Source organism: Rhinatrema bivittatum, chromosome 3 (assembly GCF_901001135.1).
Source record: "Rhinatrema bivittatum chromosome 3, aRhiBiv1.1, whole genome shotgun sequence".
Taxonomy (NCBI): domain Eukaryota; kingdom Metazoa; phylum Chordata; class Amphibia; order Gymnophiona; family Rhinatrematidae; genus Rhinatrema; species Rhinatrema bivittatum.
Genome location: NC_042617.1, coordinates 86,591,144 through 86,619,024, shown reverse-complemented (window position 1 = coordinate 86,619,024; position 27,881 = coordinate 86,591,144). Strand labels below are relative to the sequence as shown.

Here is a 27,881-nt window from a genome sequence, read left to right as displayed (position 1 = left end):
CTCAAACATAGATTACTATTAACTCCCTACTACTCGGACTCCCAACCTGTCTATTAAAAAAAACTATAACTACTGCAAAATGCTGCTGCAAGACTTTTAATTGGAACCAGGAAATTTGATCACATTACACTCTCTCTAATAGCACTGCATTGGCTACCGATATAATACTGAATCTTTTTCAAAGTATTAATCTTAATTTTTAAATTCATCCACACTGATAACCCCGGGCTTATAGGCATGACAGTACAACCATACGCACCACAACGAGAACCCTAAGGTCCTAAAATAAAGGACTATTAAATGTACCAACAATCTAGAGCACACACCTGACGCAAATAAGAGATTGCATGTTCTCTGTAGCAGGCCCTAAACTGTGGAATTCACTACCAGAGATAATACGACTTATCCCAGAAAGAAAGATATTCAAATGTGAACTAAAAACTTGGCTATTTAAAAATACCTATAATGTAGCTTAAATTCTATCAGAATGCAGAGTCAACAATAACAAGAACAAACACAATATCAAGTAACGAGTGAACAAAGTATCTCATGACAACTCCCCTATGTATAAGAGTATCACCCTAGATTCATTTGACCGCTTTGTGTTATACCAAAGTATATGTCATACCAAAACATTTGAATAGAGCAAACCAGGAGGCATATGTATTAAACAAATACCCAAGCAGGAAGTTTTCATTACTAAAATTTCATAATGAGGATCAATCATAACTTCAACAGGAGAAAGTGAGAGCAATTTCCTAAATAAAATTATCAGGCCTCTACCTTTCTTCTTCCCTCTACTTGGAATGTACATTATACTTAGGCAGACAGAGTTGGTTCAGCAAAACATGCAGAAGCTGATATTTAAAGCTACTTAACCGGATAAATAAGGACTTATCCGGCTAAGTGGCAGCTGCTGAATATCCGGCTATTTTCAGCGGCAAGCATACAGCCAGATAAGTATTTATCTGGCTAAGTAGATAGCTGGCTAGCTTGGAGACTGGTAGTGGGCAGATCAAAGCAGGGCAACGTATCCGGTTATCTCGACCTCGTCGGCGCCGCCCCGCCGACCAGCGCAGCCCCAGCCTCTGCCTCTCAACGCCCCGATCCGCCAGCCCTGCGATCTGACCACGTGGGACCTGCACTACCAATCAGAGGCCTGAAACAGGCCAAAGGAACTGATGTCCCGATCCGCCAGCCCCGATCCGCCAGCCCTGCGATCTGCCTCTCCGCCGGTCATCCCGACCTCGTCGGCGCCGCCCCGCCTGGGACCCAAGCCCCGCCGACCAGCGCAGCACCAGCCTCTCAGCCAATCAGAAGGCATCTATTTTTTCCTTAAATTTAAAGCCACTCCTGGCGGCGTCGCGCGCCCCGAAGGAGCGCGACCTAAGGGGCCTGCCCCTTAGCGCGCCCCTTGGAGAGCCCCAGGCCCAGGTCCAACTCTATATGCAGAAGCCATTCAACTTTCCAGGTGCCATCTTCAACTCTTCCACGTAAGGTGAAACGCCCACACTAACTTTATTTCACATTAGGGGGCATAGCTAGTACCCTCGTTACTAACCCACTGCTTAAGTCTTAGTCACCTCCAGCATAGGAGCTCTACCAGCACTTGATCAAACAACCACCCACGCCTATGGAGGACAGAGCACTCATCCAATCAATCCAACAAGCTTACAGACATCCTTTCAGCAATCATCCAAACCGCCCTTCATTCAGACAGACTCCTTCCTTCATCCGTCCACAGACATCTCTCTTATTCATACAGTCTCTCATCAGTTGTATCCAGTCCCAACCAAAATATTCCTCAGACTAAACCTCTTCCGGAACCTCATTCATCATGTTCACATACAACATCCCAATCATCTACAACCAGAGGAGAATCTCCTTACCTAACTCCACAAACGTCTTACAAAAAAGAATTATTCCAATCATGACGTCACCTTTGAACCAACTTCTAGGCCTCACGCTACTCTCAGTAACCCTCCTCAATGCACAATCTTTAACTAAAAAGACACACATCCTCAATGACTACCTCCTGGACTCCAACCCAGACATCTGTGCCATCACAGAAACCTGGCTAAAAAACTCGGACATTGCCTTAACCAACCAACTACCTATCCAGTTATGACATCTTCACCTTCCATAGACACAAAAAAAGAGGAGGCGGACTTCTTCTAGCCTCCAAGAAAGAACTCAGACTGACCGCCCACACCATCAAGACTGAATCCAAATTGGAACTAGGATTAGTCAAGTCAAAACTTCTACAAATTTTGTTAGTCTACGCTCCTCCAGGAGTTTTAGAAACCGACCCTTCACCCCTCATAGAATCCATAGCAAAACATATTAACTTAGACCTACCAACAATGATTATGGGTGATTTCAACCTCCATACAGACGCTATACCGCGATCTACGAACTGCGAAGCCTTCCTCACCACCCTCACTGCAATGGGATTCTCTCAGACTATCAACAGCCCCACACACAAAGCTGGTCACATCCTGGATTTAATATTCATTAACTCTAAATTCACGTGCACTGTAGATCCCACATGCACCCCAATCCCTTGGTCTGATCATTTCTTGATAGAATCTTCTTTCTCCACATACAAACAGACTCACACCCCTCCGCACCTATCCACCATTCAATTCAGGAAATCATGTCCATCTGATATACTCAGCGAGCAGCTCTCCAAGGAACTCTCCAACCTGGACCTATCTAATCCCGACTCAGCCCTATCTTCCTGGCAAAAAATTACTGAAGCAGTCGCAAACAAATGGTGCCCAATAACCTCCAAAACAATCAATCCAAAAAAAAAGGGGAATCAACCCTGGTTCAGCACTGAACTAAAACAGATGAAACAGGACTTACGCCATAAAGAAAATAGATGGCGAAAAACCCCCAACTCAACTACCCTTTCAGCATACAAGGGTTTCTTATATCGCTATAGGACCTACATACTACAAAAAAAAAAGGAATACTACGCCAACAAAATACACCACTACCAGTACGACGCCCAAGCCCTATTTGCTTACGTAACACAAATAACTAATTCAACCCCGCCACCTATTCCAGACGAACTAGCTCTATCCAAGGCTAATGAACTTGCCTCATTTTTTCAACTGAAGATTCTAAATACTCTAGCCCTCCTTCCTCCTAATACAACACCTCTCAAATCAGAGGAGAATTTCAATTCCTTTTTTAAACCTAAGTTGGACAGCTTCGAACTAATCTCCACCAAAGAGATTGAATCCTTTCTAAAAAGACAGAAACCATCTAGTCATCCGGCTGATAATATCCCATCAAGACTCCTGCTTCTTATCCCAAACACGATCTCAGGACCGCTAACAAATATTATTAACAGCCTTCTAATTCAAGGAAGCTACCCAGACAGCCTAAAAACCGCTTCACTTAAGCCCCTCCTCAAGAAACACAATCTAGACCCTAATGTACTAGCCAATTTTAGACCCATCTCCAATCTACCATTCGTTGCCAAACTTATAGAGAAACTGGTAAACACCCAGCTTTCTGAATATCTAGAGGACCATAAGATCCTATACCCTTCGCAATATGGCTTCTGGAAATCACGCAACACGGAGACCCTCCTCATTTCGCTTACAGACCATATTATAATGGGGTTAGACAAAGGACATTCCTTCTTATTAGTTTTGTTAGACATTTCGGCGGCATTTGACACCGTCAACCACACCATCCTTCTGGATCGCCTAGAGGATATCGGCATCTCCGGATCAGCCCACAACTGGTTCAGGTCCTTCCTCAGCAATAGGACTTTCAAAGTCAAAATCAATAACAAGGAGTCACCTCTAACAAAATCTTCCCTTGGCGTACCACAAGGATCCTCATTATCTCCAACCCTCTTTAATATATACCTCCTCCCCCTCTGTCAACTACTGACAGACCTCAATCTAATTCACTATCTGTACGCAGACGATGTACAGATTCTAATCCCAATAACAGAATCCATCTCAAAAGCTCTCACCTACTGGAATAACTGCCTTCTATCCATTACTAATCTACTCAACAGCTTAAACTTGGTCCTCAATGCCTCAAAGACGGAGCTTCTCCTCATCTCTTCAAATTTATTTATTTATTTATTTATTTATTTATTTATTTATTTGGTTTTATATACCGACAACCGTTTGCACATCGTGCCGGTTTACAGATAACTTATAACACATAATATATAGGCGAGGCCTTTACAAGGAACAGTTTGTAACATAAATGCAGTAACATGGCAATTAACTAGAAAAATAAGTAGGTGAGGGAAGGGTAGGGATATACGAGACAAGTGGAGGGGGGAGGGGGAGGGGTGAAAATGGAGAACATGGGGAAAAGATATGTACAGGGGTTCGAGGAACAATTAATATGTACATAGGTTATATACAAAGTTTTTGGTTTTTTTTTTGTTTTGTTTTTTTGTTTAGATTTGAAGCTTCTTGGAGGGGGTGGGTGTCGGGTGTAGGTCTTGAGGGGGAGTGTTGGTGAGAGGTGGTGGTCGGGTTAGGGTGTTAGTAAGAGATGAGGATGATTGGGGGAATGCTTGGAGGAAGAGCCAGGTTTTGAGTTTCTTTTTGAAAGTGGGTGTGGAGGTTTCAGTACGTAGGTCAGGAGGCAGGGAGTTCCAGAGGGAAGGGCCTGCGAGAGAGAGGGCCCTATTGGTGGTGGAGATGAGTCTTGTAGATTTTATTGAAGGGGGGATAAGGGTTCCACGGAGAGAGGAGCGGGTGGGTCTTGTGGAGATCCGAGGGAGGAAAGGTGGGTTTAGCCAATTGTAATGTTCGTTGGCAATACTTTTGTGGATGAGGGTAAGGGTCTTGTAAATAATTCGTGAGTGAATGGGAAGCCAATGGAGATTAATGAGGGTGGGAGTAATATGGTCTTTCTTATTGGCATTGGTTAGGATACGTGCAGTAGCGTTTTGAAGGAGTTGTAGAGGTTTGATGTGGGTAGCAGGGAGACCAAGTAGGAGTGCATTACAGTAATCAATTTTTGAGAAGATTATAGATTGAAGTACTGTGCGGAAATCAGAGAAGTGGAGAAGGGGTTTAAGTTTTTTGAGGGTTTGTAGTTTGAAGTAACAGCTGCTAAGGATAGATTTGATGTATGGTTTGAAGGTTAGTTGGTTATCAAGAATAACCCCCAGGTTTCTTGTGTCAGAGAGAAAATTGGGGGGGTGGATGGTGGCGGGAAAGGGTATGGAAGCATGTTTTGAGGAGATGAGGAGGAGTTCCGTTTTTTGCGGATTAAGGGCTAGGTGCATGTCAGTGAGAAGTTGGTTTATGGAGGTGAGGATGGTGTTCCATTTTTGGAGAGCAGTGAGTACAGAATTTGTGAAGGGAATGAGGATTTGCACATCATCGGCATAGATGAAGTGTGTAATACCAAGGTTGGAGAGGAGGTTTGTGAGGGGGAGCATGTAGATGTTAAATAGGGTGGAAGAAAGGGAGGATCCTTGGGGGACGCCACAGTCGAGATTAACAGGGGGGGATGTAAAGTTGTCGGTGAGGACTGTGTAAGTTCGGTTTTGGAGGAAGGACTTTATCCATGAAAGAGCGGTACCTGTGATTCCTATGCTGATGAGAGTGTTGATGAGGATGTTATGATTTACGGTATCGAAAGCGGCGGAAATATCTAGCATGGCGATAAGGTAGGAGTTACCGGCGTCCATACCTTTGATGATAGTGTCTGTGAGGGAGAGGAGAAGGGATTCTGTACTGAGGTGTTTTCGGAAGCCATATTGTGTGGGAAGGAGTATGTTGGCTTGTTCTAGGTGGTCAGAGAGACGGGAGTTAACTAGTTTCTCCATGATTTTGGAGAGGAAGGGGAGGTTGGAAATGGGACGGAGGTTAGATAGGTTGGAGGGATCGAGGGAGGGTTTTTTTAGAATGGGTTTGACCACGGCTTGTTTCAGGGGGATAGGGACAAGGCCGTGTTCCAGGGAAGAGTTCACGATTTTGGAGAGTGAAGAGGCTATAGTTTTAGGAATGAAAACAATCTTCCTCCACCTTCACCACACAATGCTCACATCACCTGTACGCACGTTAGAGACCTTGGGGCAATAATAGACAATCGTCTAAACCTTAAAAAAATGGTCAACACAACTACCAAAGACAGCTTCTACAGACTACAGGTCTTGAAACGACTTAGACCACTCTTATTTTTCCAAGACTTCAGGACAGTCCTCCAGGCTCTTCTGTTCGCCAAAATAGATTACTGCAGTGCCCTCTTTCTAGGCCTCCCCAAATCTACCACCAAACCACTGCAGATGTTACAAAATGCGGCAGCGAGACTGCTGACCAACACCAGCCGCGGTGAACACATCTCCCCCATCCTCAGAAACCTACATTGGTTACCAGTAAATTTCAGAATCCTGTACAAATCTATTACCCTAATACACAAAACCATCCATCAGCAACTCCAACTCGACCTGGAAATCCCTTTCAAACTCCACTCCTCTAACAGACCAACGAGAGATATCCACAAAGGCACTCTGAAATTTCCCCCTACTAAAGCCACACACCTCTCCACGACCAAAGACAGAGCTTTTTCAATAGCAGGCCCATCTATCTGGAATAACATCCCAGCAAATCTCAGATTGGAACCCTGCCTCTTAACCTTCAGAAAAAGACTAAAGACGTGGCTCTTTCACCAAGCCTTCCCAGATCCACCGGATAATCACTAACTTGAGCCTCACTTCTTACAAGATCTCTGACACACTTCCTCCTGAACAATGAACACTGGCATTTCCAGGTTAAAGCATATGCTCTAACCCGTTAAATTATTCGTATCACGTTATATTTTTTCTACCTGCCTTTATCTTCCTTCCAGCTTGTCTTTAAGCCTCCAAGTTTCTTCCATTCCTTGTTGATTGTAACTTTGACTTATTCCTTTTTCCTTTGTTATCTATTGTTTACCGGTATTGTTACCTCAGTTTTACCCTTGTTAAAATGTAAACCGATCTGATATGGTTATCTACTATGAAGGTCGGTATAAAAAACTGTTAAATAAATAAATATATTCAGCATTATCCAGTTAACTTTAGACCTGATATTGAGCAGGTCTGACTTATCTGAATATAACTTATCCAGCTAACTAGAACTTATCTGGTTATATTCAGCAGCATAGCCGTGCTGTTGAATATCCCTTACAAGTTATCTGGATAAGTTATATATGAATAATTTAGATAACTGGATATCATTGAATATTGGACCTGATCAGTCTTATAATCCACGATTCAGTAATGCATAACACATCAGCTTTAGATTCAGTTAACATATCTAAAATAATTGGAATTTTGCCATGCATAGATCTTATATTCATTAACATCACTGATAAATTTGATGGAGATTTCTTATTAGGAACAGGAGTGATGGGAACAAAAAGTAATTCACATTTATGGTAATGAATGAGAGTATGATTCACAGCACAAGTTGCTAGGTCTCCATACCAACCACGGCCCATAATTAGTGGGATTGGCAGATTAAGGGTATCCGTCTCAGACACAGATAACATTACATTGGTATTTGCAGACTATTAGGTAGCAGAACAGAAACAAAGCCAAATATTTATGGACAAACAAGTAAGAACAAGCCTTGAGATCCCTGAGCACTCCTCACACAAGAAGGAGCTCACAAAGGAGCAGGTTCCTATGTAATGCTCCTATGTGTACATGATGGCGCGTGACGTCAGCAACATCATTGGCTTTGTTCACTCTCCTCATGATGATGTCACAAGGATGCATGGCTCCTGATGAGGCAGATTGAGTAGCAGTCAGGTAAGCTCAGGACAGTAGCAGGGAGTTGGAAAAAAAAACCTGCTGCCTCACTGATGGCAAAAAAGGTTAAGCATTGTTGGCTATGTTAAGTCTCCCTTGTGATGAGCTCACAAGGGGGTGTCATCACAAGGGAGACTGAACAAAGCCATTATAGTCATTCAGCAGTGCATGATTCAGAAGAATGTATCTTTGAAGGATACTAATGAATCAGGAGAATTAGGGCATCCCAACAGAGAGGAGTCAATAAAAGCAAAAGTAGTCATGTACCTATAAATAAAAAAATCACCTGAGCTAAAGAATTCCAGATCATCCCTATCAACTGAAAGGCAGGTTGTTAATACAAACAAAAAACACACTTCGTAAACTTCTAGCATTTCCATACAGACATTTCAAAGTAAGATGGGAGAGTTAGAGTATATAGCAATGAATGATAAGATAGACATAATTGGCATCTCACAGACCTGGTGGAAAGAGGATAACCAATGGGACAGTACTATATGAGGGTACAAATTATATCGCAGTGTGATAGGGAGGATCAACTTGGTGGGGTTGTAGCAATTTATGTCCAGGAGGGTATAGAGTCCAACAAGATAAAGATCATACAAGAGACTAAATGCTCAGTAGAATCTATATGGGTAGCAATCCCATGTGTGTTGCGTAAGAGTATAGTGGTAGGAGTATACTACCATCCACCTGGCCAGAATGATCAGACAGATGATGAAATGGTAAGAGAAATCAGGGAAGCTAACCAATTTGGCAGTGCAGTAATAATGGGAGATTTCAATTACTAAAGAAAGAAATATCTCTTTTTGAGTTGAACAACGATTAAATAATCCTGTAGCAAAAACATTGTGTCACATACTTTTGTTTTTTGATTAAATGCTATAAATCTTTTACCTTCTTTAAACTTGAGCATAAATACATTAGTCAAGGATTAGGGACCATCCTAACACCCCCGGTGCTGCAAGTTAACACTTGTATCTTACACCTTTATGGGTCCTCTTTAATCATAGGTCCAATAGTTCAATGTTTGCTCAACAAGACAAAAGTATGCGCACGTAATGCCCCGGGACGTGCGTAAGTCCCGGGGCTTTTGTAAGGGGGCGTGTCGGGGACGGGGCCTACTGATGCGGTGTTTCGGGGGCGGGCCCGGGGGCGTGGCGCCGGCCCGGGGGCATGGTCCAGGCCTCCGGACCAGCCCCCGGGACCGGAGGACGGAGCGGGGCTGCCGGCCGACGCGCGCAAAGTTACGCCTGCTTCCAGCGGCTCGGCACGCGCAGGCTGCCGATTTTGCGCAGCCTTGCGCGCGCCAACCCCAGATTTTATAAGATACGCGCGGCTACGCACGTATCTTATAAAATCAGGCGTACTTTTTAAAATCTGCCCCTTAGTGTTAGAGTAGTAGATTTACATATCCTCCCCCTTCCAGTCATTAGTTCAAATTTGAACATGTTATGATCACTATTGCCAAATGGCCTCACCTCCATTACCTCTCTCACCAAATGCTGCATTCTACTAAGAATTAAATCTAAAATAGCTCCCTCTCTCATTGGTTCCTGAACCAATTGCTCCATGAAGCAGTCGTTTATTGCATCCAGGAACATTGCCTCTAGCATGTCCTGATATTACATTTATCCAGTCAATATTGGGGTAATTGAAATCTCCCATTATTACTGCACTGCCAAATTGGTTAGCTTCCCTGATTTCTCTTACCATTTCATCATCTGTCTGATCATTTTGGCCAGGTGGACAGAGATATACTCCTATCACTATACTCTTACTCAACACACATGGGATTTCTACCCATCTAGATTTAACTGGCCTAATTTTAAAAGGCTGGCATGCATTAAAACAGGGAGATATGCGCTTAGCCGGGCTGCGTGCATTTTCAAAGGGCGGCGGCCACATGCGAATCTCCTGGTACACACTGAAGACAAGGGGCAGCTAGCCAGCCCACACAGCCTATTACTGCTCCAGAGAGCAGGTAAGTATTACAACAAAAAATACAAAGTTAGATGGGTTTTAGAGGTTGGGCGGCTAGGGAAAAAGGGAGGCAGGTTAGTTAGGGGGTTTAGAAAGTTCTCTCCCAATACGCTCTTTTATTGGAGTGGACTGGGAGGGAACTTGGGAAATGCCCTATTGTGTTGTTGCTCACTTCTTAGAAAATTACCCCCCTTACGCACACAATCAGCACATGCATGCACCGATATAAAATCAGGCTTTCATATGCACGCAGGTAGTGGATTTTATAACATGCGCACGTTATAAAATCGGCACGTCCATGTAAGTGCGTCCATGTGTGCACCTATGCACTTTTAAAGAATTTACCTTTTAATCTTTTGTATGGTCTTTATCCTGTTGGACTCTATACCCTCCCGGACATAAAGTGCCACACCCCCACCAAATTGATATAATTTGTACCCTGATATAGCACTTTCCCATTGGTTATCCTCCTTCCACCAAGTCTCTGTGATGCCAATCTCATCATTTACTGCTATACACTCTAACTCTCCCTTCTTACTTCTTAGACTTCTGGCATTGGCATACAGACATTTCAAAGTGTATTAAATGTGAAATTTTCATTTTATATTCATACAAAGATGTTTCATAGTACAATTTTTTGTTTTACACTTGGCTTTCTAAAATATATATCAGTGGCGTAGTCAATTGATTTTTTGGGTGGTCTGTAGGCATGCAGGTCTGAGACCAACTAGTTGTTTTCTTATTGATAAATAATGCCATATCCTGCACTCTATAATGGCTTTCTAAATAATTTGCATGAGCCATTATGCATCAGCGTGAAACTTTAAAACATTTTACCTCAATTATTTCAAGCACTTGCCAGCATTAAAAACTTCCTGCAGGGGTACTTTGGGGGGGAAGAGCGTTGCTGCTATGCATAGGGCTGGTGTGTATATATTATTTGACTTTAGTAAGACGCTTCTCTGCTATAGGTGCAAGGGTATTAGGCACCCTAGGCAAACCTTACAGCCTGGTGCCCTCCCCCCATCTCCCCATACACAATTTTAAATTATGCATTTATAATATACTAGCCGTTAAGCCCGTAACAACGGGCTACATTTAAAAAAATTTTTCTGTCCATTTCCTTCCCACTTCCTCCCCCTCTAGTCTCCCTCTCCCCTCCCTCTCCCCTCTCCTCCCTCCCTCCCACTCTCTCCTCTCCCCCCCACTCTCTCCTCTCATCCCCCCCACTCTCACCACCCCCTCTCCTCCCCCTCCGTCACTCTCTCCTCCCTCCTCTCAGCTCACTCTCTCCTTCCTCCCCTCACTACCCCCTCTCTCACTCCCCTCCCCTTTCAGCTCATCCACACCCGGCAGACAGGGGGTTGTCCCTCCCTCGCGCGCCGCTACTGCTCCTCCCTCCCTCGGGCGCGTCGCCGCCGCTGCTCCTCCCGCTCCTGCTTGTCGTCGTCGCCGCCGCGGCTACTGCTCCTCCCGCTCCTGCTCGTCGCCGCCGCTCCTGCTCCTAAGGAGCAGGCGCCATTTTTTTTTTCGGGCATGCTCCGCTCTGGCCGACGTGCTGCCCGCACATGCGCGGTAGAGTTGCTCTCTACTGTGCATTTGCGGCACGTTGGTCAGGGCTCCCTTATCTAGTAGATTTTACATGAAAAGTGACATTCTGAGGTAAAATTAATATACACGTTGTGATAATTTCATGCACTGTTGTGATGCCAACAAGAAAACTTTGCATCTTGGAATTCATATGGCATCATACCTATTGTGATATATTTCGGCATGGTCCTCCCATATCAACACAGTACTATCTGCCAACACTCAAAGAATAACAACCCTACCTATGAAAAAGAATACCACAAATATTACACCAGAATCTAAAATATCAATACACCTCCTATCTGGAAAACAGAACAGGCCAAGCTACTATAGATCCCTACAGAGAAACCACATGTTAAAAGAATGCTTCATCTCCGTCTTTGGATGCAGAACACAAATCCTCACCAAATACAGAATAAAGCCACATAAAGTATAAATAGAAATGTGCAGACAAAAACTGAACTGTAAAATGTATCACACCAGACTCTATACAGTGCAACATTGGAAAAACAAAAATTTCACTATTCCTCATGAAACAATCAATAAAATCAAGATATATAAATCATTAATCATAATTATAAAATCATACTAATAAAATCATTTCAAAACAGCTGATGAATAGAATATCCAATAATTAAAGACTCATGCAAATTTTGAAAGCTTTACCAAACACCAATAAAATATTTCAAACAGCAGACACATCATATACTACCTAATAATTAAAATAGAAGTCAATCAAGAAAAATGAACTTAAAAAGCCACCTTTACTTATCCTCTCCAGCAGTTCTACTCCTTTCCCTTGCAGGCCACACCAGAAGCAGCTGAAGCTGTCCTCATGGTCCTCTTCCTTAGGGACCACAACCAGTCTTCTCTCTCTCTCTCTCTCTCTCTCTCTCTCTCTCACACTCACACACACCAGTCACACCCTCATACCAGTTTCTGTCTCTCACACACCAGTCATCTCCCCAACCAGTCAATCTCTCTCTTTCACACAAAGCACACATATACCAGTCATCTCCCTGATCAGTCTATCTCAATCACACAATGCTCTCGCTCTCTCTTACTTACACACAGGCTTTCAATCACACACATGCTCTCTCTATTTCACTTACACACAAGCTCTCAATCACACACATGTTCTATCTCACTTACAAACAGGCTCAATCACACACATGCCCTCTCTCTCGCAGCCACAAGCCAGCCAAAAACATGCTCCATCTCTCTCTCGCACACACATTGACACACACAAGTACCCTCCCTGACTCACATATACACCACACACATACAGAAGCACCCTCCCTGTCTCACATACACATTACACTCGCAGAAAAGCACCTTACCTATCTCACACACAGAAGCACCATTCCTTTCTCACATACATACACAGAAGCACCATTCCTTGCTCATACACACCACATACACACACACACACACAGAAGCACCATTCCTTTCTCACATACACACCACATGCACACAAACACAGAAGCACCATTCCTTTCTCACATACACACCACACACACACACACACACACACACAAAGAAGCACCATTCCTTTCTCACATACACAGAAGCACCATTCCTTTCTCACATACACATGCACACACACACACACACACACACAGAAGCACCATTCCTTTCTCACAAACACAGAAGCACTACTCCTTTGTCATACACACACACACACACACACACACACAGAAGCACTACTCCTTTCTCTCATACACACCACATATACACACAAAGGCCCCCAGCTGAACAGCTCGTCTCCGGTGGCAGCTGGCAGCGATGGTCTTCATTTCTTCGGCCCCCACCAGCCTGGTCTCCGGCGGCAGCTGTCAACACCGGTCTTCATTTCTTCGGCGCCACCGGCTGCAAGTAGCATGCAACACACTGGTTGAGAATCGCTGGCCTAAGTCCTCCAGCTGACACCAGTATCTGGAATCGGGACAAAATTTTTTAACAATTCTGAGCAGGTCTGATGGAAGCAGTAGGTGGCTGCTGAGTCACCCCTAAACCTGTGGCACCCTAGGCGATCGCCTAGTGCTTCCACCGGCTGTATCCTGCTCGTGCTGCAGGGCTCATCACTGCGAAACAGCCATGTGGCGCCCTCAATGTGAGCAGGAGCAGAGGAGGCCACGTGATCAGCTAGACCGGCCCACCAGGGGAAGCCCGATCCCCCAATAGGCCAATCCGCCCCTGGATCCCGCGACGGCCTTGCAAGTCCGGTGCTCCACTTCTGGTTCCAGTTGGGTGGGCCTGGGTCCAAATTGGATGGGCAGCAGCCCACCCAGGTCCACCTGTGGCTACGCCACTGTTATATATGAAGGATTGATGTACTATTTCTTGTGGTCATTTCTGGGCTCCATGGACTATTCTACCTATATAATGTGGTCTTTAGCAAGAGTTGGCAGTCAGTGGAGTAATTTTCTAAGATAGAGTATCTAGAGAGGTGGAATAGCAGAGAGATCTTTGATTTTAAACTGTTTTAGCTTTTTATATTTTCAGCTGTTCTAGTGCCCCAATATTTTGCATGTATGTCCCAATCTGCATTGCTTTCTCCATCTTGCCTGCCCATTCAACAAGACAACAGTAAAATAAACATTGTTAAATTTTGGGGGATGTTTGTTTTATTTATTTATTTATTTAACGTTTTTATATACCGGGATTCATGTAAGCATTACATATCATCTCGGTTTACATTATAACGGGAAAAAAAAAACACATGTAAGAATGCGATTACATAGAACAGTTTTCTATATAATTTATCTAAACTTTTAAGCAGAAAATACAAATTGCTGCAATGTTTGGAATAACTGGTTATCATTGAAAATATCTAAATGGCATAAAAAAAAGGCAAATGGTGATTCTAAAAACATAAGATGAAAGTGGAAGCATAACATAAGGGGCAGTTCTATCATTAGGCAGAGTGAGGTGGCCACCTTAGATAGCAAACTTTTGGAGTGGCAGCAAATATCCCCAAAATGTCCCCTGCAGTGGCTGCCTCATTTAACATCCAGACCAAGGCAGCTAATATGGGCGGGCCATTCTTGATCAGACGCATAACACGGTACAATACTCCTGAGTTCCAGCCCATGGGCTGAAAGTGAAAGCAGCAGGATGACTTTCCCTGCCCTAGAAATAAGTGCATTGAAGTGCTACTGCCCTGCTGCTTCTTGTCTGAAGACAGTGTAGACCCACTATTGCCTCGCACTGAAACACTTTCGGCAGTGTAGGGTAAGTGGTGCTGTGCCAGGCCAGTGTGATAGCAGCCAGACAGCAGCAATCTCAGTAGTGGTGAGATTGATTAATGGCAGCAGTCAAAGCAAGCAGGAACTCAGCAGCTCTAGTAGTAAGAGCTATTTTATATTGTGTAACTCCTGACTAGGGGGAGAGGGGATTGAGAGAGGGAGTTTGGTTGAGGGGGGGGGGGTGTGGAGGTGAGAGAGATAAATACAAAAATAATAGCAGTAATCTGTCTATTTTATTTCCTAGGATGCATGGGATCACCTGCATGGAGCAGTATTATAGTGATTGTTTAATGGGGTTTTTGTTTAATTTTGTATCTCATCTTGATATCTTAGGGCAAAAAGCGAGCAATCAGATGTATATACATAGATCCCTTCATGAGTGTATCACTTCTGGAGGTTGGAGGCATGCCGTCTTATCCCTCACCTCAGATTAGCTTGAGTTGCCTCTGCTCAACTTTTAGATTTAGATGGGTATGGAACTCAATAACCAAAGTATGCATATAGCATAAAAAGCATACTGGAAGCCAGGACAATCCCATAGTCAGGGATTTTACACCTGTGTGTTATAACAAAATAATTTTTCCACTGATTTTTTTTGTTATAACATTGAAATTCCCAGAAAAAAATAAATTAAAAATTGAAAACAAAGGTCCCTACCCATAATAAAGAATAAATGACTTTCTTTCATAATGTAGTGCAAGTTTTTTTGGAAACCCGATTATTGCTTAAAGGATAAAACAGGAGAGAGAAGTGATTTTGTTCATTGCAGAAAAGTCATACAAATTCATCTGCCTTCAAAAGGAGCAAGCACAAAACACCCATTTATACCTGTTTATGCTAAATTGCTTTCCTTTTCTCTCCTTCTAGGAACTTTGGAATGGTACCGATATTACTGAAATACGGAGCCACTTTAACAGATACACATTTAGGATATTGCTTGAAATATGAGAAGTTCTCTCTGTTTCAGTACTTCCTGAAGCAGGGTTGTCCATTGCCTTCCGAAGCACATTTCTTAGAGTTTCTACAGTATGCAGTTGAAGCACAGCAGAAATACAAGGAATGGCTACCTTTTCTCCTACTGGCTGGCTTTAATCCTCAGAATATGTTGTGCAGATCATGGTAAGAAAGATGTTTTCCCATGAGACAGAGACTTTCATTATAGACTCCAGTCAAGCAAGTTCCAAACTTAGTTTATCAAATAGCCACTGTCTCAGAACAGTGATAGCGTAATAGATCTTGATTGAATTACTAATGAATTTTAGCATAGCTTGAAAGACTTTTAGAGATCATCACTCAGTTTTATTGCCATCTAAATTTCTTGAAAATTGATGGGAATTTTGTTTTTCTAAAAGGAGAAAATTGTTGAAGGAAAGAAATGCCTCAAGCTAGTTGATACCCCAAAAGGTTTTTTAAATTTTGTTTTAGTAGTATCAAACAAAAATCTGAATGTATGGTTTGTTTTTTTTATTGTTTCTAAGCATATTGTGCAATTTTTTTGTTGCTATTCATATTAATTTTTCAGCATTGTTTAAGACTTGCAAGGATTTAAAGAGGTTAATATCCTGTGCCATTTAGCCAGATACCTTTGACTTATCAAGCTAAATGGCGACTTTTGAATATCTCCTGTTGTTGGTTGTAAATAAATGCTTAACACCGGCAGCAAAAAGAGAAAAATCTTTATTGAAATGTCGCAGAAGTGTGCATTTACCAGCAGAGGCCATTCAGGAGCAGTCTTAGAGAACATTAGTGATACAATAGGTTAAATAGGTCACCACCTCTAATCTGCACACCAAAGAGTTTGTTTGCATAACATTTTCCTAATCGGTTGGAATTATAATTTTATCTCATATATGCTAATGAGATAGGATTCTTGTAAGTCATGTGATTTCTTGTAAATTGAGCCCAGAAGGCAGAAACCAAACTCAGTGCTGACTCTTAAAATACTTTTTAACCTTTATTATACATTCTATCTTTTCTTCAGTCTTGGATAGTCTAAGTGCAGTCTCATTGCTATAATTAACTTTTATTTTTTCAGTGCCAAACTAGACTGGCTTCATAGGAAAACTTTTTCAAAGCACCCTTACAATCCCCCCCATTTACCATATTTAGTATGACAATATAATGACTTTGATTTAAATGATAAATATAAGAAGTTCCATTGGGACTAAGACAGCAAAGCTATTTCAAGTCTTGGGTCAACAGAATACAAAGTAATAGTCTTATTGCAGGTGGGTCTGGCCCTTTGCACAAATGTGTCAGCATTTGAAATAGGAAGCTGCAATAGGAAATATTGACATTAAGAATCATTTGCAGTTTTATTTATTTTTAACTTTTATATACCGATGTTCCTGTATAGGATACATATCGCACCGGTTTACATGAAACTGAACTGTCGCCAGATGACGGATACAATGAAACATGGGTATAATGAACATGCGGAAACAATAACACATGTGAAACATTAGAAATACACTATCATATAATGTTGTAATGATAATAATGATAAAATAATAAGATAACATAATATTAAAAAATAATAACTTTAATAATAAGAAGGAAGCGAAGGCCTATGCCTGGTGAGATATCGAGACGGGGAAGGGGGGAGTAATTAATTGATGGGTAACAAAAAAGAACTAACTTAGCCAGCGGGAGAGTTAAGAGGAGAGAAATCCACAATGTGCATTGGGACGTTTAACTTGGAAGGGTTCATAGAGGGAGTAAGTGCACGGGCGAGGAGATTATCTGTCTGAAAAAGCCTGGCTGAAGAGCCAGGTTTTCAGTTTCTTTTTGAAGACCAAAGGGCAGGGTTCTTGGCGGAGATCTGGCGGGAGTGAGTTCCAAAGTGGAGGCCTGGCTGTGGAAAGGGCACGCTTCCTTAAAGAGGTTTTAGCAGGTGGGGTATATAGCATGTCTTTGTATGCTCTTCTAATGGGTCTGTTTGATATATAATGGCCTTAGTTCGAAGGTTAGATTGAGGGGGGAGATATTGTAAAAAGCCTTGTGGATCATCATGAGGGCTTTAAAGAGAATCCTGAATCTGATTGGTAACCAGTGCAGGTTCTGAAGGATGGGAGAGATGTGTTCTCTTTTGTTGGCGTTTGTGAGGATCCTGGCTGTAGCGTTCTGGACCATCTGTAGTGGTTTGATTGAGTTGGTGGGTAGACCCAGAAGGAGGGAGGGAGTTGCAGTAATCCACTTTGGATAAGATGATAGATTGTAGCACCAGACGGAAGTCTCGGAGGAGTAGTAGTGGTTTTAGTTTTCTTAGTACCTGCAATTTGAAGAAGCATTCTTTAGTGGTGGTGTTTATGAATTTTTTTAGGTTAAGTTGATTGTCGATCAGAACCCCCAGGTCTCTCACATGTGCTGAATGATTAATTGTTGTTTTGGCTAGTTGTGAGAAACTTGAGGAGTTGAGAAGAGTGTTGTTGTTGTCCTGAGCTATTAGAAGGATCTCAGTCTTGTTAGTATTGAGGACGAGATTGAAGCTAGTGAGAAGTCGGTTGATTGCTTGAAGGCAGCTATTCCAATGGGACCAGGTTTTGTGAAGAGACTCAGTGATAGGGATGAGGATCTGGATGTCGTCTGCATAAAGGAAGTGAGTTAATTTTAGGTTAGTGAGTAAATGGCAAAGCGGGAGGAGGTAAATGTTGAATAGAGTGGGTGAGAGAGATGATCCTTGGAACTCCCATGTTAGCTCTGACTGGGTGTGATTCTTTGTTGTTGATCCTCACCTTGTAAAACCTGTTTTCAAGGAAGGATTTGAACCAGTTGAATGCAGATCCTTTGATGCCGATGTCTGCAAGTTGCTGTAGTAAGATCGTATGGTTCACGGTGTCAAAAGCCGCGGAAAGATCCAAAAGAGCGAGTAGGTATGGTTGTCCTTTTTCCAAGTTTAGGAGGATGGTGTCTGAGAGCGTAGGTAGTAAAGATTCAGTGTTTAGTGCCTTGCGGAAGCCAAATTGTGTTGGGGCGAGAATATCATTTTTCCTCCAGTTATTCCGATAGTTGTTTGTTAACTACTTTTTCCATGAGTTTGGTAATCATAGGCAGGTTCGCTATGGGGCGGAAGTTGGCTGGGTCAGATGGAGAAAGGTTGGGTTTTTTTTAATAGCGGTTTGAGCATTGCAAGCTTGAGTTGGCTTCTTGTTGTTCCCTGGTGTCTCGCTCTTGTTTACTTCTCTCTCAAGAGGTTAATGACTCTGGGGTGAATTCCAGGCCAATGACAGTTGCTTACATCAGCCAGCAGGGAGGAACCAAGATTCAGCAAGTATCGCAGGAAATAGCCCAAGTTATGGAATGGGCGGAACTGCATCTCCAGGAGATCTCAGCCTCGCACACTGCAGGAAAAGACAATGTGAGAGCCAACTTTCTCAGCAGACAGAGAATGGGAATTGTCAAATGAGGCATTTCAGCTAATAGTGGATCGTTGGGGCCTTCTGTTTATGGACATACTGGCGACTTCTCGCAATGCGAAATTCCCTTGCTTCTTCAGTTGCAGGAGAGATACAAAGTCTTTGGGCATCGATGCCCTCATGCTGGAGTGGCTGGAGGACAAGCCTTTCTCCCATAGTCCATGTTGGCTAAGGATGATTCGGAAGATTGAGAGTCACAGGGGGCTGGTGCTTCTGGTGGCACCAGGTTGGCCCAGAAGACCATGGTATGCAGATTTGCAAAAGCTCCTGGTGGACACTCCCCTCCGGCTTCCAGCACACAGAGATCTGCTATGGCAGGAACCTGTTCTTCATGAAGATCCAAATAGATTTTGTCTTACGGTATGGTCCGTGAGAGGGCTCGGTTGCTGAAGCGTGGATGTTCTACTGTGGTCATTGCCACCTCGCTATGAGCGAGAAAGTTCTCCATTTCCTTAGCCTGTGTGTGGGTTTGGCGAGTGTTTGAGGCTTGGTGTGAGGATCGAGGGGTTTCTCCTTGTTCGGTTAAGATCCTGTTCATTCTGGAATTTTTGCAGGATGGGTTGAGTAAAGGGTTTGCCCTTAAATGTACAGGTGGCAGCTCTTGCCTGTTTACGAGGTCAAGTGAATAGTGGGCCCTTGTCAGTTCATCCAGATGTGGCCTGTTTCTCGAAAGGAGTGAAGCATCTTCGTCCTCCCTTGCGGTTACTGGTGCCCTTGTGGATTTTTTAGTGGGCCCTGCTTTTTGATTGAAGCGTAACCTTTCCTTGAGTTTACTGACCTTAAAAATGGTGTTCCTTCTGGCAATTTTTTCTGAGTGTTGAGTATCCGAACTACAGGCCTTATCTTTCTACAAGTGACTCCATGGGTGATACAGCTGCGTACTGTTCCTTCCTTTTTACCAAAATTGGTCTCGGATTTTCACTTGAATCAGTCTATTTCCCTGCCATCTCTGGACAGGGCAAGAGATGCAGTGGAATATAGTCTGTTATTGCCCTTCATTGTCAAGGGGCATATCTTGAGGTATTTAGAGGATTCTGAACCTCTCAGGAAGATGTACTGGCTGTTTATATTCCATGGTGGGAGTAAACGTTAGCCAGCTGGATTAAGGGGCCGCATATGTGGATGCTGAGCAGCTGTTGCTTAGTCAGATTAGGGCTTATTCCACTAGGACTCCAGCAGAGTCAAGGCCGGAGGTTGGATTGTTATCTCCTGTCGACATATGCCGAGCTGCGACATGGTCCCCTTTATACACCTTTTCCAGGCATTATTGCTTGGATGTGCAGGCCCAGGAGGACATAGCCTTTGCACATTGGTTTTGACGGGACCAGGGGCAACCACACGCCCTGTTCAGGAGTAGTAGTTTGGTACATCCCACCGGTTTTGGATTCACTTATCCGTATGCTAAGAAAGGAGAAATGACTATTTACCTGATAATTTTCTTTTCTTTAATAAGGACAAGTGAATTCTTCTTCTGGCCCTTGGCTGCCAGATGGTTGTGCTGTGGTCCTTCTAAATGGCAGCGTGTTCCAGGGAGTACTGGTAAATGTCAGCCAGTCCCTAAACTAGTGTTATTTCATTCCTTGTCTGAGCTCAGTGTTTTCCTGTTGGCTGACTGCTGGAATGGTTATCTGTTAATAATCAAGTTTTGTTAATTTGTCCACAGTTGGCTTTTGCAGAGAATACTGGCGAGTTGATGTCACTGCAGGGTATATATATATTGTGATGGCAGCTTTGCTTCATCTCCATCTTTTGGTAGAGGTGCATAAGACACTGGTTTTGGATTCATCTGTGCTTATTAAAGAAAAGGAAATTATTAGGTAAGTAGTAATTTCTCCTTTACTGGTATTAAGGCCCTGGTATACCTTTAAATTATCAGTGAGATCAAAATAACCATCTAGGATATATCACTCACTAATCACTGAGCATGCATTAAGAAATGCATTTGTCCCCTGGCCCTCTTCAGGTACTTACTGTGATGCTTAAAGTTCCTATAGCCACATGATATGCATGTTAATGCCATAACGCATTTTGATGAATGTTGGGGATGGTGATGCACAATGTGGGCTCAACTGGGATGAGCAAAGAGATTCCCCTGGGATATAGTGATCGGACCAGGATTAAAGGGTCAAAGTTGAAACAACACAGAATTTATGTACAATTGTAATCCATGGATTTACATGTGATATAGACAAATAACGATCTTTAAGGTATCGTGAATTTACAGCTTAGAAATAAGTACAGAGCTTAGTACCCAAAGTCTTTTTCCCTGTATGTTTGAAAAAAAGGTACTCGCTTTTCCAGGGACTACTGAGTTAACGTTCTCATTCTCATTCCACAAGCCTTTATCCCACACAGACGTTGTCTGCAGCAAGCAGCTCTCCTATCACAGAAATGCAGCTCCCAGAAAACACAGGAGACACACTGCAGTCCTTGTGAAGCTTGTCTCAAGCTGTCTATCTTTTACCGCCCAGTCCAAATAGGATACTCGGTGTGAAAATCCCTGCCCCCCCCCCCCCCCCACCCTTTTCTCAGCATCTCCATCTACCACTGCAGGAGCATCCCAGCTCTCTTCCCTACCCCCACTTCACTGCAGCAGCATCCATATCCAGCTTCCCCTCTCTATCTCCACACTACCACAGCATCCCTCCTCCCCTACAGCCCCAATCCACATTCCTCTCACCCTCTGCTCCAGAAGCATCCAGCTTCTTCTCTCTTCTTCCCCCAGCCCCAGCAGCATCTGTCCATCCCCTCCCTGCCCCTGCACTCTACCCCTTTTGACTCCGCACATGCTGTAGCTCTCCCTTTCACCAGTGACCTAGTTCCAACACAGCAAGAAACTGTATGGCAGCATCATAAAGGCAGGGCTCCCTCCACTGCACAACTCCCAATCTCCAATAGAGAGGTACATAGGCAGCATACAGCATGCAACAGCGTAGGACTCCTACACACCTCTTCTGCGTGCCCTCACCTCTGTGCATGCCCAAGGATTGCTTCCTCAGCACAGGAGCATCATCTCTTGGCTACAGGGCACTCGCTGGCACAGCGTGACACCTAGAAAGGGGAGAAGAAAAATGCTCTCTTGTAACGGTGCCTAGCATTCTTTGTCATGCAGGTCGGGCCCACAGGCAGCATGCTATACTAGCAGATGCAATGCCAGTCCTGCCACAGTGCCGCTGCCTGCAAAATTGTGGTACTCTGACTGCCTAGTTTTACTTAGTGCTTCTTTTGGCCCTTAGAAATGCAAAGGTTTGCCTAGTTGTGATTAATTATTCTTATACAACTTACTGTATATAATTTTTTTTAACATTATCCCTGCATTTCGATTTTATATGCCAAAGCAACAAATTAGCATAATTTGCTAAATTTATGTTTTACAATATCTAGCAGCCACAGATCACGGCTCCCTCTGGAAACTGATACACATGCATCCTGAGTCTGGCTGGTAAGTGTCTCTACTGAGAGATGACTTACACTCCCTTCCCTTTCCCAGGGGTTGTGAGAGCTGCCTCCACAGCACCCCTGCCTTGGCCGACCCACAGAACAGAGGCCAGGCCCAGGAATCAAAGCCAGCTCCCAGTCCGCTCCTTAATTGGAGGGAGACCTGATATTGTGGCCGCACATACCTTTATAAAATTAGGCCCCCCTGCATACACCACCCACACATGTGCACGCGGATTATAAAATCCGGCACGCATGTGCACGCAGACCCCAGATTTTATAACATGTGCGTGCTGGCACTCGGGTGTGCCGATTTTATAACATGCGAGCGCCAGGAAGTGCATGCGCATGGACACGCGCACCTTTTAAAATCTACCCCTATGAACATAAGAACATGCCATACTGGGTCAGACCAAGGCTCCATCAAGCCCAGCATCCTGTTTCCAACAGTGGCCAATCCAGGCCACAAGAACCTGGCAAGTACCCAAAAAAAGTCTATTCCATGTTACCATTGCTAATGGCAGTGGCTATTCTCTAAGTGAACTTAATAGCAGGTAATGGACTTCTCCTCCAAGAACTTATCCAATCCTTTTTTAAACACAGCTATACTAACTGCACTAACCACCTCCTCTGGCAACAAATTCCAGAGTTTAATTGTGCGTTGAGTAAAAAAGAACTTTCTCCGATTAGTTTTAAATGTGCCCCATGCTAACTTCATGGAGTGCCCCCTAGTCTTTCTACTATCTGAAAGAGTAAATAACCAATTCACATCTACCCGTTCTAGACCTCTCATGATTTTAAACACCTCTATCATATCCCCCCTCAGTCGTCTCTTCCCCAAGCTGAAAAGTCCTAACCTCTTTAGTCTTTCCTCATAGGGGAGTTGTTCCATTCCCCTTATCATTTTGGTAGCCCTTCTCTGTACCTTCTCCATCGCAATTATATCTTTTTTGAGATGCGGCGACCAGAATTGTACACAGTATTCAAGGTGCGGTCTCACCATGGAGCGATACAGAGGCATTATGACATTTTCCGTTTTATTCACCATTCCCTTTCTAATAATTCCCAACATTCTGTTTGCTTTTTTGACTGCCACAGCACACTGAACCGACGATTTCAATGTGTTATCCACTATGACACCTAGATCTCTTTCTTGGGTGGTAGCACCTAATATGGAACCCAGCATTGTGTAATTATAGCATGGGTTATTTTTCCCTATATGCATCACCTTGCACTTATCCACATTAAATTTCATCTGCCATTTGGATGCCCAATTTTCCAGTCTCATAAGGTCTTCCTGCAATTTATCACAATCTGTTTGTGATTTAACTACTCTGAACAATTTTGTGTCATCTGCAAATTTGATTATCTCACTCGTCGTATTTCTTTCCAGATCATTTATAAATATATTGAAAAGTAAGGGTCTATGTGTACTGTTTTTCCTGTTTTGGGATAGTGTAAATTTCTGTATGGTAGAACATGATCTCCTCTCATGAGTTTCTTAGTAAATATTGTTAAGCAACAATGAGGAAATGGCCATGAAGCTTAGGCTGCGGTGCTACAACACAGGAGGTAAGATGTCAGGAGTTAGGAGCTGTACCATGGAGAACTTAATTATGAAAACATTGACTAAATTTAGAACTTTTAGATAAAGGGGGTAGTTTTGTTGAGCGACATGGCTGGGGACGAATTGGATAAGGATAGGGGTGGGGGCGTGTGTGCGTGTGTTTAATTACATTTTTTTTGTTGTTCAAATTCAATATAAGCTCTAGACAGCATATACCTTAAATATAATATAGTTCAATATAATAATAAACAATAGTAAATAATACAAAAGAATATAAAAGAAAATAATAATACACAAACATTTTAAAGAAAAGCCAGCAAGCATCTCCCAGCAATATTTCTAGTAGCAATCCCTTTATTAAAAAAGCCTCAGTTCTTCAAAAATAATAAGTAATTCCTGATCTGCCTTAAAGATCGTAGAGCTGAATTCCAGAGCTCCAGACCATAACGCAACAATGCTTACATGTATCTGCATGTTTCATCTGATGACACCACTAGAGTTGCAAGCAATGTATCTTGTGAAGAGCATAAAGCTCTCGTAAAAGCAGAGCTATCAATATCGTTCATTTATAAATCAATCCTAACACTGACTGGTAACCAATGCAGTCTTTCTAGTGCTGGTTTATGTGATCCTGCAGCCCTAATTTCAACAAAATAAGAACTAAATTAATTGTAAATGGCTAATCTTTCTTATGCATGCCCTTATATAGGGCTCTACAATAATACAGTTAACTACCAAGATTTGATTCTCAGTAGCCAAGTTATCTTTTGACAGATAAGGTCTAAGACTTCAAATAAAAGCAGATTTTACAGTCTTGCTTATCTGAACTTGCATGGTCCTTTCCAAATCCAATAACGCACCCAATACTTTTACCTCTGACTTAATAGATAAGATCTCTACCACAAAAAGTACTTCTGAGATGGGTAAGCATAGCACCTCTCTGCCCCGGAGCGCAGAGAAGGAGGAAATACAGTTGACAACTTCCATTGGCATAAAGCAGTGTTAAGGGGTAGTCTTGAAGGAAAATTCCTTCCGGTCTTTAAGATCTGAGAGGGTTCTTCTCTTAACTAGGCATGTTGCCTATGGTGTGGCTGGAGGATAACAAAGAGGAAAACAGGGATAAGGAAGGGAAGGAAAGATTAGAAATCCACCATAGTGTGTAGCAAATCTGAAATGTTAAAGTACCCTGTTGCTGTTTGAGCTATCTCATTAGTTTGTTCAGTGCTATAACAATCAAAACATTTCCAAGCCTTGATTTATATTGGTATGTCATAATGAGACAAAAACTAACTAAAAATCATAATTGCAAACATGGTAATGAATGCCACTATCATGGCATTCTCTGATTGCCAATCTCCTGGGCAATGGTTTATAGCAGTGTCTTTCTAACCCTGACATGCCATAAATAATGCTTACAATTGTAATGTCTTCATTTGCTCTGATGGCAAGATACGGTATATTCAGAAAGTATTCAGACCCCGTCACTTTTTGCCACAATTTTTTATGTTACGGCCTTATTCTAAAATGGATAATATACATTTTTCCCTCCTCAATCTACAAACAATACCCCATAATGACAAAGCAAAATCAGGTTTGTAGAAATTTGTGCAAATTAATAATAATAATAATAATAAAAATTGAAATATCACATTTACATAAGTATTCAGAGCCTTTTCTGTGACACTCAAAATTGAGCTCAAGTGCATCTTGGTTCCCATTGATCATCCTTGATGTTTCTCATCTTGATTGGAGTCCATCTGTGGTAAAGTCAATTGATTGGACATGATTTGGAAAGGCACTGTATGTTGTTTTGGCAGCCATAAGGCTAAAGTGAACCTTTTTATCCTATTTGAGTCATAAGTAATGTCTTTTTTTTTTCCTTGTTTCTTAAACACTGTGCGGTCTTAAACCTATTAAAAACATTCTGGTAGAATAATAATTGTCTGTCAAAATGTAATCTACGCATTTGGTATGCTTTTTCAAATCCAAATGTACACACATCTTTTTTCATCCTGGAAATTAATGGGAGAATAATAAAAAGTAAATGCCATCTGTGCATTTGGCTGATTAACTGTCACTGACTTATGATTATACAACTTCTTTGTACAGCAACAATACATTTTTAGTGGCAGTATCAGCTGCGGTAAAGCAAAATTGCCATTCCTTTAAATAAAGCTATGCAATCAGATTTACCGCTCACGTGTATTGTTCAGATAACTGCCTGAAAATGGGTTTATGCTTGTCACACTGCTACTTGCATTGCATAAATGTAGAAAAAGGCACTCCTAAAAATCAGTGTAAAATAACCATTGAGCAAATCATAAAAGTACATTTTATTTTTGGCATTTAGTTGGTGCTTCTGTGCTGTGACATAATCTTGGTGCAATACCACCTTCTGGGCGTTTGGGTACCTTGCTTCTGCTTTGAGAATCATCTAATGGTTCAAAGGGACCTTTGTATATTTGTGCTTCAAGAGTGCTGCGGTTCCTGGAGAGAATAGTCTCAGCAGTAAACAAATAGCACTTTTGGACCTTCAAGAGCTTTTTGGCATCTCAAGAGAGCTTTACAACCTCTAGATAACGTCATTACATCACACTGAAAGTGCTTCACTACTTGGAGAATACTTTGGTACATTGAGAGTGGTCTGATAGCTTGGAAGTGCTTAGTGCATTCACACCTCAAAAGTGCTTGAATGCATTTTTATATTGGCACCTTTTGAATGCTTTTAGCATTTTGTCAATGTTTTACTTCCTTGAGATGATTTTAGCAAATGTGTTTCAGCTTTTCAGGGCTTCTACAATATCTTGAAGCGCTTCTGTACATAGGTGTCTTGATAATTCCTCAGGGATTTAAAAAATAAAAAAATACATTTTTAGTATCTTGTGAGGATTTCTGTTCCTTGAGTTAGTCTTGTTTCAGTTCAGCAACAGTTTAATAACGATCCACTTTTATATTTCAAAAGTCTTAAATGTCTTAGCATCTGTATATTTTTCAGCACCTCTAGGATATATCTGTATTTCCAGAATGGCATCTTGAGTGTTTTGTTGACACAGGATTGCCTATATGTCCTATATCATCTTAATAGTACCTTGATGCTTTAGAGCTATATCTTTGGGAATGTAAATTTTTTTTTCACATTGGTTTTCCTTATTTTTTTGAACACCTTCCTCCCTCATATCTCAGACAGCAAGTTAGTGGCCCAGGTATGTTTGCTGGCCCTAAGGACTAGATGTAGGGCTCTTCCAAGATTATCTCAGCATTGTTTTATATCTGTCAGGGTCTGTCACCATAGCAGCAGTTGTCATAAAAAGATATATATGCCATACTGGGTCAGACCAAGGATCCATCAAGCCCAGTGTCCTTTCTCCAACGGTAGCCAATCCAACTCAGAAGTACCTGGCAAGTACCCAAAATGTAAATAAATTCCATGCTACCAATGCTGGCAACATGAAGTGGCTATTCCCTATTGATTAATAGCAGTTAATGGAATTCTCCTCCAGAAACTTATACAACCCTTTTTTAAACCCAGCTCACTAGCTGCAGTAACCAAATCTTCTGGCACTGAATTCCAGAGCTTAATAGTACGTTAAGTGAAAAATAATTTTCTCCCAATTGTTTTAAATGTGCTACATGCTAACTTCATGTAGTGCCTCCTAGTCCTTGTATTATCCAAAAAGGTAAATAACTGTTTCACATTTACCTATTCAAGTCCTTTCATGATTTTATACACCTCTCTCATATCTCCCTCAGTGATCAGCTTGGAGAAGAGAACAGCCCTAACCTCTTTAGCCTTTCTTCATAGGGAAGCCGTTTCATGCCCTTTATCATTTTGGTCAACCTTCTCTGTA

At 42.4% G+C, this 27,881-nt stretch overlaps 1 protein-coding gene across 7 annotated transcripts in view; it reads left to right on the top strand.

The window, feature by feature from the left end:
- ASB3 (ankyrin repeat and SOCS box containing 3) overlaps positions 1-27,881 on the top strand; it is a 248,569-nt gene that overhangs the window by 176,385 nt on the left and 44,303 nt on the right. For 6 of the 7 annotated variants that reach the window (XM_029593417.1, XM_029593421.1, XM_029593420.1 and 3 more), the window contains one exon: positions 15,481-15,732. The exons of the other annotated variant lie outside the window; for it this stretch is intronic. In XM_029593417.1, the coding sequence (XP_029449277.1) occupies positions 15,481-15,732 (252 nt within the window). The remainder of the gene's footprint in view (positions 1-15,480; positions 15,733-27,881) is intronic. 7 annotated transcript variants of the gene reach the window in all.